General features: G+C 45.7%; 1 protein-coding gene across 10 annotated transcripts in view; it reads right to left on the minus strand.

Annotated features, from left to right (window-relative positions):
* The window catches only part of ptprma (protein tyrosine phosphatase receptor type Ma), a 234,079-nt gene that overhangs the window by 20,643 nt on the left and 200,936 nt on the right, over window positions 1–12,500 (minus strand). For all 10 annotated transcript variants that reach the window (XM_079602203.1, XM_079602210.1, XM_079602209.1 and 7 more), the window contains 2 exons: window positions 6,321–6,408; window positions 5,463–5,539 (listed from right to left, as the gene is read on the minus strand). In XM_079602203.1, coding sequence (XP_079458329.1) covers window positions 5,463–5,539; window positions 6,321–6,408 — 165 coding nt within the window. The remainder of the gene's footprint in view (window positions 1–5,462; window positions 5,540–6,320; window positions 6,409–12,500) is intronic.

Genomic DNA, 12,500 nt, shown 5'->3' on the forward strand with positions numbered 1-12,500 from the left:
GAGATGAAGATGTTCAGGAGGTTGAGATGTTGAGATGAAGATGTTCGGGAGGTTGAGATGAAGATGATGAAGATGTTGAGATGAAGATGTTCGGGAGGTTGAGATGAAGATGAAGATGTTCGGGAGGTTGAGATGAAGATGTTCGGGAGGTTGAGATGAAGATGAAGATGTTCGGGAGGTTGAGATGTTGAGATGAAGATGTTCGGGAGGTTGAGATGTTGAGATGAAGATGTTCGGGAGGTTGAGATGAAGATGATGAAGATGTTGAGATGAAGATGTTCAGGAGGTTGAGATGTTGAGATGAAGATGTTCGGGAGGTTGAGATGAAGATGATGAAGATGTTGAGATGAAGATGTTCAGGAGGTTGAGATGTTGAGATGAAGATGTTCGGGAGGTTGAGATGAAGATGATGAAGATGTTGAGATGAAGATGTTCGGGAGGTTGAGATGAAGATGAAGATATTCGGGAGGTTGAGATGAAGATGAAGATGTTCGGGAGGTTGAGATGTTGAGATGAAGATGTTCGGGAGGTTGAGATGAAGATGATGAAGATGTTGAGATGAAGATGTTCAGGAGGTTGAGATGTTGAGATGAAGATGTTCGGGAGGTTGAGATGAAGATGAAGATGTTCAGGAGGTTGAGATGTTGAGATGAAGATGTTCAGGAGGTTGAGATGAAGATGATGAAGATGTTGAGATGAAGATGTTCGGGAGGTTGAGATGAAGATGTTCGGGAGGTTGAGATGAAGATGTTCGGGAGGTTGAGATGAAGATGAAGATGTTCGGGAGGTTGAGATGTTGAGATGAAGATGTTCGGGAGGTTGAGATGAAGATGATGAAGATGTTGAGATGAAGATGTTCGGGAGGTTGAGATGAAGATGAAGATGTTCGGGAGGTTGAGATGAAGATGTTCGGGAGGTTGAGATGAAGATGAAGATGTTCGGGAGGTTGAGATGTTGAGATGAAGATGTTCGGGAGGTTGAGATGAAGATGATGAAGATGTTGAGATGAAGATGTTCAGGAGGTTGAGATGTTGAGATGAAGATGTTCGGGAGGTTGAGATGAAGATGATGAAGATGTTGAGATGAAGATGTTCAGGAGGTTGAGATGTTGAGATGAAGATGTTCGGGAGGTTGAGATGAAGATGATGAAGATGTTGAGATGAAGATGTTCGGGAGGTTGAGATGAAGATGAAGATGTTCGGGAGGTTGAGATGAAGATGTTCGGGAGGTTGAGATGAAGATGAAGATGTTCGGGAGGTTGAGATGTTGAGATGAAGATGTTCGGGAGGTTGAGATGAAGATGATGAAGATGTTGAGATGAAGATGTTCAGGAGGTTGAGATGTTGAGATGAAGATGTTCGGGAGGTTGAGATGAAGATGATGAAGATGTTGAGATGAAGATGTTCAGGAGGTTAAGATGTTGAGATGAAGATGTTCGGGAGGTTGAGATGAAGATGATGAAGATGTTGAGATGAAGATGAAGATGTTGAGATGAAGATGTTCGGGAGGTTGAGATGAAGATGATGAAGATGTTGAGATGAAGATGAAGATGTTGAGATGAAGATGTTCGGGAGGTTGAGATGAAGATGAAGATGTTGAGATGAAGATGTTCGGGAGGTTGAGATGAAGATGTTGAGATGAAGATGATGAAGATGTTGAGATGAAGATGAAGATGTTGAGATGTTGAGATGAAGATGTTCAGGAGGTTGAGATGAAGATGATGAAGATGTTGAGATGAAGATGTTCGGGAGGTTGAGATGAAGATGATGAAGATGTTGAGATGAAGATGTTCAGGAGGTTGAGATGTTGAGATGAAGATGTTCGGGAGGTTGAGATGAAGATGAAGATGTTCAGGAGGTTGAGATGTTGAGATGAAGATGTTCAGGAGGTTGAGATGAAGATGATGAAGATGTTGAGATGAAGATGTTCGGGAGGTTGAGATGAAGATGTTCGGGAGGTTGAGATGAAGATGATGAAGATGTTGAGATGAAGATGTTCAGGAGGTTGAGATGTTGAGATGAAGATGTTCGGGAGGTTGAGATGAAGATGATGAAGATGTTGAGATGAAGATGTTCGGGAGGTTGAGATGAAGATGAAGATGTTCGGGAGGTTGAGATGAAGATGTTCGGGAGGTTGAGATGAAGATGAAGATGTTCGGGAGGTTGAGATGTTGAGATGAAGATGTTCGGGAGGTTGAGATGAAGATGATGAAGATGTTGAGATGAAGATGTTCAGGAGGTTGAGATGTTGAGATGAAGATGTTCGGGAGGTTGAGATGAAGATGATGAAGATGTTGAGATGAAGATGTTCAGGAGGTTGAGATGTTGAGATGAAGATGTTCGGGAGGTTGAGATGAAGATGATGAAGATGTTGAGATGAAGATGTTCGGGAGGTTGAGATGAAGATGTTCGGGAGGTTGAGATGAAGATGAAGATGTTCGGGAGGTTGAGATGTTGAGATGAAGATGTTCAGGAGGTTGAGATGTTGAGATGAAGATGTTCGGGAGGTTGAGATGAAGATGTTCGGGAGGTTGAGATGAAGATGAAGATGTTCAGGAGGTTGAGATGTTGAGATGAAGATGTTTGGGAGGTTGAGATGAAGATGATGAAGATGTTGAGATGAAGATGTTCAGGAGGTTAAGATGTTGAGATGAAGATGTTCGGGAGGTTGAGATGAAGATGAAGATGCTCGGGAGGTTGAGATGAAGATGATGAAGATGTTGAGATGAAGATGTTCAGGAGGTTAAGATGTTGAGATGAAGATGTTCGGGAGGTTGAGATGTTGAGATGAAGATGTTCGGGAGGTTAAGATGTTGAGATGAAGATGTTCAGGAGGTTGAGATGTTGAGATGAAGATGTTCGGGAGGTTGAGATGAAGATGAAGATGTTCGGGAGGTTGAGATGTTGAGATGAAGATGTTCGGGAGGTTGAGAGGAAGATGATGAAGATGTTGAGATGAAGATGTTCGGGAGGTTGAGATGAAGATGAAGATGTTCGGGAGGTTGAGATGAAGATGAAGATGTTCGGGAGGTTGAGATGAAGATGTTCGGGAGGTTGAGATGAAGATGAAGATGTTCGGGAGGTTGAGATGTTGAGATGAAGATGTTCAGGAGGTTGAGATGTTGAGATGAAGATGTTCGGGAGGTTGAGATGAAGATGTTCGGGAGGTTGAGATGAAGATGAAGATGTTTAGGAGGTTGAGATGTTGAGATGAAGATGTTCGGGAGGTTGAGATGAAGATGATGAAGATGTTGAGATGAAGATGTTCAGGAGGTTAAGATGTTGAGATGAAGATGTTCGGGAGGTTGAGATGAAGATGAAGATGCTCGGGAGGTTGAGATGTTGAGATGAAGATGTTCGGGAGGTTAAGATGTTGAGATGAAGATGTTCGGGAGGTTGAGATGAAGATGAAGATGTTCGGGAGGTTGAGATGTTGAGATGAAGATGTTCGGGAGGTTGAGATGAAGATGATGAAGATGTTGAGATGAAGATGTTCGGGAGGTTGAGATGTTGAGATGAAGATGTTCGGGAGGTTGAGATGAAGATGAAGATGTTCGGGAGGTTGAGATGAAGATGAAGATGTTCGGGAGGTTGAGATGAAGATGAAGATGTTGAGATGAAGATGTTCAGGAGGTTGAGATGAAGATGAAGATGTTCGGGAGGTTGAGATGTTGAGATGAAGATGTTCGGGAGGTTGAGATGAAGATGAAGATGTTCGGGAGGTTGAGATGTTGAGATGAAGATGTTCGGGAGGTTGAGATGAAGATGAAGATGTTCGGGAGGTTGAGATGTTGAGATGAAGATGTTCGGGAGGTTGAGATGAAGATGAAGATGTTGAGATGAAGATGTTCGGGAGGTTGAGATGAAGATGATGAAGAGGTTGAGATGAAGATGTTCGGGAGGTTGAGATGAAGATGATGAAGAGGTTGAGATGAAGATGTTCGGGAGGTTGAGATGAAGATGATGAAGATGTTGAGATGAAGATGTTCGGGAGGTTGAGATGAAGATGATGAAGATGTTGAGATGAAGATGTTCGGGAGGTTGAGATGAAGATGAAGATGTTGAGATGAAGATGTTCGGGAGGTTGAGATGAAGATGATGAAGAGGTTGAGATGAAGATGTTCGGGAGGTTGAGATGAAGATGATGAAGATGTTGAGATGAAGATGAAGATGTTGAGATGAAGATGTTCAGGAGGTTGAGATGTTGAGATGAAGATGTTCGGGAGGTTGAGATGAAGATGATGAAGATGTTGAGATGAAGATGTTTGGGAGGTTGAGATGTTCTGCTGTGGTCGATGTGAGTCGGGGTTCAGGTTCAGGTACGTGTGTTTCTGTAACGTAACTCTTCTTATGACGGAGACGAAATATTTTAATGATCTACTCTGAGAATTCATCCATAAAACAAATGATGGTTATTAACCGCCTTCGGCCTCATCTAGCAAAGCCTGACTTCCCCAGAACAGCAGACACACGCTGGTGCCGCCGTTGCAGGATTCTCCTTCTGTCATCACTGATCATCATGTCACACTTCATTCCTATGAGGATGTTTAAAACACGTCTCTAGCGACCCGAGGAATGGAACAGTGCGAGTATGACTCGATGGTGTAATTCCGCTATATTCCTCAAGGTGGCGCTGGTGTCTCATACACTGATGACGGATGTTTTTAAATCATCGGCTCAAATTTAACCTTTACAAGTTCCAAAAGGTTACGAAATATGCTTAATTTGATTTGTTTGTGCTTATTATAAAATCATCAGGAGAGTTTAATCTGTGCAGAAGTAGATCCGGTCACCAAAGACCCGAGACTGTAATAATGATTGGCAGAACACTGAAGGCTTATTAATGTGTTACAAAATTGCCATCAATCCTGGAAACAAAAATAATTCTTCATTTTTTGTTTTTAATTTTCCCCGTTTAACATCAACTAGACCCAATATAACACGATTCTACTGGACAGTAAACAGAGACTGGATCTGATGTTCTGATGAAACTAGTGAGCTTTAGATGCAGAAACTCCCAGAATCCACTTGTTCTCCCGACCCAGTGATGCTCTTCCGGGATATTCTTCGGGACAGAAGCGGATCCGTGTGTGTGAGGTGTGTGAGGTGTGTGAGGTGTGTGTGTGTGTGAGGTGTGTGTGTGTGAGGTGTGTGAGGTGTGTGTGAGGTGTGTGTGTGTGAGGTGTGTGTGTGTGTGAGGTGTGTGTGAGGTGTGTGTGTGTGAGGTGTGTGTGTGTGCGCCTGGGGCGGGAAAATCTAATCCTAATTCTGCTGACGTGCATCTGGATTAACTGTGTGCGCGCGCGTGTGTGTGTGTGTGTGCGTGTGTGTGTATGTGTGTGCGACGAGAATAAGAGGAGCTGTGATCCTGATACTGACTGAGTTAAAACACACACACACACACACACACACAAACACACACCTGTAATGTAAGCTCTGGCTAATGTGTGTACTTATACTTACATCAACATAATTAGCATTAATGTAATCGGAGCTCTGCTCTCCGTCCAGAGGCTGCAGTCGCACACGCGAGTGATCGTCTGAAAACACACACACACACACACACACGCGCGTGCACACACACACACACACACACACACACACACACACACACACACACACACACACACACACACACACACACACACACACACACACCAGATTAGAAACAGTCATAAGAGAGAAACAAACACACACACACACACAGTTACAGTCATCATTCTGTACCATCTCAGGCATGAACATTAACGGTTATAATATTATATTATATTATATTATATTATATTATTTTATATTACATTATGGGACTGGTTGTCAGAAGACAAAGTGAGACCTGATCACAAAAAGTACCAGAAATCTATTTTTAATCCCAGAGACGGTGAGATTGAACAATGTTGTGTAAGTTTGGTTCGTCTCGTCCGAGAGACACTGAAGTCATGTGACGCCGCTTCACACACACACACACACACACACACACACACACACACACACACACACACACACACACACACACACACACACACACACACACACACACACACACACACACACACACACACACACACACACACACACACACACACACACACACACACCCAGCGGCTCCTGGGGAAAACTGTCTTACAGCAACGTCATGAAAAATCATCATAATTACTATAAGCTCATTTTCATAATGACCACTGACGCGGTGTGTGTGTGTGTGTGAGTGAGAGAGAGTGACTCTCATCACACACACACACACACACACACACACACACACACACACACACACACACACACACACACACACACACGCTTGGAGGAACACGCTTCTGTACGTACATGCGATGATGTTCCCGTAGCGGTTCTTCATTCGGTTCTCGTCTTTCTTGGCCGAGTCCCACGGCGCCGCCTGTCCTTCGAAGAAGCTCTGGAACATAATCATAAACACAATCATAATCATAATCATAATCATAAACACAAAAACAAACACAAACACAGACAGAACGAGGGTTAGCAGAGAGAACGGACGACAGGTTAAAGGTCAACACAACAGATCCTGATGAAGTCTGTCAGGGGAAAGTGTCAGGACATGAGGACACACACACACAGTCCAGCGGCTCAGTTTACCCCCACACTCATGAGGAGACACACACACAGTCCAGAGGGACTTTTGTCGCATTCGAACCACGAACACACACACACAAAATGTAATGGATTCTTGGAGTTTTGTGGTTGAAATGTAAAAAAGTTATAAATCCTTCCCTCGGCGTCAGTTCAAAACTTCTAGTGCTAAACCGTCACTAAAGAATATTCTATAGTGTGTATCTGAATGCATACACACCCAATGTGAGATATTTTGAGCTGAAACTGTGAGTTATTTTGAATTTAAGTTGTAAGAATGTGAGGAATGTGCTAATATTACTATTTATTTATTTATTGTTTATCGCTCAAATCTAGTAATTTGAAGGTAAATTAAAAAAAAGGCATAAAAACAGAAAATAATATGATCAAAAATAAATAAATAAGCTTTTAGAAGAGAAAGCAGAATAACTGCAGGGCTTTGGCGGGAGATGTTATGATGTTGCATTATCCACACGTCTGCTTCTGGAGTTCAGACACGAGACCTCAGGACCGCAGATCGAGATCTACATTGGAGGGAATTAGAGAGCGAGAGCGGAGTGGAATCTAACCAGACGTTTGTTCCTGCAGAACCGAAGCTCATGAAACATTAATGAAGAAGAGCAATTACAGATGATTATGAAAATAAACCTCAGCGCTGGCTTCTGAAGGCCAGACTAGCAGAACAACATGGCGGTATCAGCCCACTGTCCAGACACTGGTGTGTGTGTGTGTGTGTGTGTGTGTGTGTGCGTGCGTGTGTGTGTGTGTGTGTGTGTGTGTGTGTGTGTGTGCGTGTGTGAGCCAGCGAGTGACGAGCACCTTCAGATAATGAGATGCGGAGTCCGAGAATAATGACAACTGAGTCAAACTGCAGGAGACGGGCGTCAGACGCTGTAGTCAGCACACACACACACACACACAAACACACACACACACTTAAATATTCACACGCCTCCAGAGCGTTTACAGAGCCAAGCCGCGTTATAAAGTGCCGAATCTCTCAGACACACACTGACGGCGCGTCCGTGAGGATATGCGGAAACCCAACACAGCACAGCACACAACACAGCACACAACACACAACACACAACACACAGCACACAACACACAGCACACAGCACACAACACACAGCACACAGCACACAACACACAGCACACAACACACAACACACAGCACATAACACACAACACACAACACACAACACAGCACAGCACACAACACACAGCACACAGCACACAGCACACAACACAGCACACAACACACAACACACAGCACACAACACACAACACACAGCACACAGCACACAACACACAGCACACAGCACACAACACACAGCACACAACACACAACACACAACACATAACACACAACACACAACACACAACACACAACACACAACACAGCACAGCACACAACACACAGCACACAGCACACAGCACACAACACACAGCACACAACACACAGCACACAACACACAGCACACAGCTCACAACACACAACACACAGCACACAGCACACAACACACAACACACAGCACACAACACACAACACACAGCACACAACACACAGCACACAGCACACAACACACAGCACACAACACACAACACACAGCACACAACACACAACACACAGCACACAACACAGCACAGCACACAACACAGCACAGCACAGCACAGCACAGCACAGCACAGCACAACACAGCACACAACACAGCACAACACAGCACACAACACAACACAGCACAGCACAGCACAACACAGCACACAACACAACACAGCACAGCACAGCACAGCACACAGCACACAGCACACAACACAGCACAGCACACAACACAGCACAACACAGCACAGCACAGCACACAACACAGCACACAGCACACAGCACACAACACAGCACAGCACAACACAGCACACAACACAACACAGCACAGCACAGCACACAACACAGCACACAGCACACAGCACAGCACAGCACACAACACAGCACAACACAGCACAGCACAGCACACAACACAGCACACAGCACACAGCACACAACACAGCACACAGCACACAACACAGCACACAGCACACAGCACACAGCACAGCACAGCACAGCACACAACACAGCACAACACAGCACAGCACAGCACACAACACAGCACACAACACAGCACAGCACACAGCACAGCACAGCACACAACACAGCACAACACAGCACAGCACAGCACAGCACAGCACAGCACAGCACAACACAGCACACAACACAGCACAACACAGCACACAACACAACACAGCACACAACACAACACAGCACAGCACAGCACAACACAGCACACAACACAACACAGCACAGCACAGCACAGCACAGCACACAACACAGCACACAGCACACAGCACAGCACAGCACACAACACAGCACACAGCACACAACACAGCACACAGCACAACACAGCACAACACAGCACACAACACAGCACACAACACAGCACACAGCACAACACAGCACAACACAGCACACAGCACACAACACAGCACACAGCACAACACAGCACACAACACAGCACACAACACAGCACACAACACAGCACACAGCACACAACACAGCACACAACACAGCACAACACAGCACACAACACAGCACAACACACAACACAGCACAGCACAGCACAACACAACACACAACACAGCACAGCACACAACACAGCACAGCACACAGCACAGCACAGCACACAACACAGCACAGCACACAGCACAGCACAGCACACAACACAGCACACAACACAACACAGCACACAACACAGCACAGCACACAGCACACAACACAGCACAGCACACAACACAGCACAGCACACAGCACAGCACAGCACACAACACAGCACAACACAGCACACAACACAGCACAACACAGCACACAACACAGCACAGCACACAACACAGCACAGCACACAGCACAGCACAGCACACAACACAGCACAGCACAGCACACAGCACAGCACAGCACACAACACAGCACACAACACAGCACAGCACACAACATAGCACAGCACAGCACACAACACAGCACACAACACACAGCACAGCACACAACACAGCACACAACACACAGCACATAACACAGCACATAACACAGCACATAACACAGCACACAACACAGCACAGCACATAACACAGCACACAACACAGCACACAACACACAGCACACAGCACATAACACATCACATAACACAACACAGCACACAACACAACACACAACACAACACAGCACACAACACAGCACACAACACAACACAGCACACAACACAACACACAACACAGCACAACACAGCACAGAGTTGCTGGAGCCACACTGCAGAGCATAATGATTCTCAGACTGTGCGTGATGGAACAATAATCTTTTGAAATATAGAAATGTGGTGCTGAATAAATAAGCTTCATGGGTCGAGATGGTGCAATGGCTGATGGGAAGCTCCAGGCGGTTTCTGTCCCTCGAGGACACTCGCTGTGATTGGCTGAGCCTCGAAACCACAGCCAATCAGACAGCACACAGCACACAACACAGCACACAGCACAGCACAGCACACAACACAGCACACAGCACACAGCACAGCACAGCACACAACACAGCACAACACAGCACAGCACAGCACACAACACAGCACACAGCACACAGCACACAACACAGCACACAGCACACAACACAGCACACAGCACACAGCACACAGCACAGCACAGCACACAACACAGCACACAGCACAGCACAGCACAAAACACAGCACAGCACAGCACACAACACAGCACACAACACAGCACAGCACACAGCACAGCACAGCACACAACACAGCACAACACAGCACAGCACAGCACAGCACAGCACAACACAGCACACAACACAGCACAACACAGCACACAACACAACACAGCACACAACACAACACAGCACAGCACAGCACAACACAGCACACAACACAACACAGCACAGCACAGCACAGCACAGCACACAACACAGCACACAGCACACAGCACAGCACAGCACACAACACAGCACACAGCACACAACACAGCACACAGCACAACACAGCACAACACAGCACACAACACAGCACACAACACAGCACACAGCACAACACAGCACAACACAGCACACAGCACACAACACAGCACACAGCACAACACAGCACACAACACAGCACACAACACAGCACACAACACAGCACACAGCACACAACACAGCACACAACACAGCACAACACAGCACACAACACAGCACAACACACAACACAGCACAGCACAGCACAACACAACACACAACACAGCACAGCACACAACACAGCACAGCACACAGCACAGCACAGCACACAACACAGCACAGCACAGCACACAGCACAGCACAGCACACAACACAGCACACAACACAACACAGCACACAACACAGCACAGCACACAGCACACAACACAGCACAGCACACAACACAGCACAGCACACAGCACAGCACAGCACACAACACAGCACAACACAGCACACAACACAGCACAACACAGCACACAACACAGCACAGCACACAACACAGCACAGCACACAGCACAGCACAGCACACAACACAGCACAGCACAGCACACAGCACAGCACAGCACAGCACACAACACAGCACACAACACAGCACAGCACACAACATAGCACAGCACAGCACACAACACAGCACACAACACACAGCACAGCACACAACACAGCACACAACACACAGCACATAACACAGCACATAACACAGCACATAACACAGCACACAACACAGCACAGCACATAACACAGCACACAACACAGCACACAACACACAGCACACAGCACATAACACATCACATAACACAACACAGCACACAACACAACACACAACACAACACAGCACACAACACAGCACACAACACAACACAGCACACAACACAACACACAACACAGCACAACACAGCACAGAGTTGCTGGAGCCACACTGCAGAGCATAATGATTCTCAGACTGTGCGTGATGGAACAATAATCTTTTGAAATATAGAAATGTGGTGCTGAATAAATAAGCTTCATGGGTCGAGATGGTGCAATGGCTGATGGGAAGCTCCAGGCGGTTTCTGTCCCTCGAGGACACTCGCTGTGATTGGCTGAGCCTCGAAACCACAGCCAATCAGACGCTTGCCTGGAACCGTAAGCTTAAACTCACATTTCTAAGAATCAGATCTGGATTCCTTTAGAATCGAACTCTATAACATTAACCTTTCTGAATCCTTCAGTGGCGCTGGATAAAGCAGAAGCTGAAAGCCGATCAAACACACAGTTTTCTGATGCCGATTAACACTCGCTCTCTGAAACGTGTCAAAACAAGCAGAGCCAGGTTTAATAATGCATGTTGTTCTAGGATGCAGTTGTCAATTCCCAGCGTCTCTTTACTGTTCCGCATCATTACTGCGGATGAAGAGAGCGACGGCGGTGTGTGTGAGGAGCTTCTGCTGTGATTTTCATCTCACATTATTATTCTGTAACTGTAAAGTCCACAGCGACCCCTTCGTTAAGCTCCGCCCCCCTTGGCTACAGTTGCTAACTCTAAGTATGTGACGCTGGACCACAAAATCAGTCATAATAATAAATAAAGCACTGTAGAAATAAAAAGCTGACTTGACTTGTTGCTCTTTAAAGACATAGTTCAATTATTACTCCGCAACAATATTTCCTCATATGTTTTCATAGTTTTATTTTGCATTTGAAAAAGAAGTAAATCATACAGCGGACGGCAACAGTTGCTAAGATACAGATACAGATTCAAGTGTTGTGCATGACTGTGTTCTCATATTATTATCGTTATTCCAATAAAAAAATCCTAAAAAATAAATAAAAACCGCTGCTAAGCTAGGATTGGTCAATGAGTGTTTGAAGGC

This window comes from Phoxinus phoxinus (genome assembly GCF_949152265.1).
Source record: "Phoxinus phoxinus genome assembly, chromosome: 24".
NCBI classification, from domain to species: domain Eukaryota; kingdom Metazoa; phylum Chordata; class Actinopteri; order Cypriniformes; family Leuciscidae; genus Phoxinus; species Phoxinus phoxinus.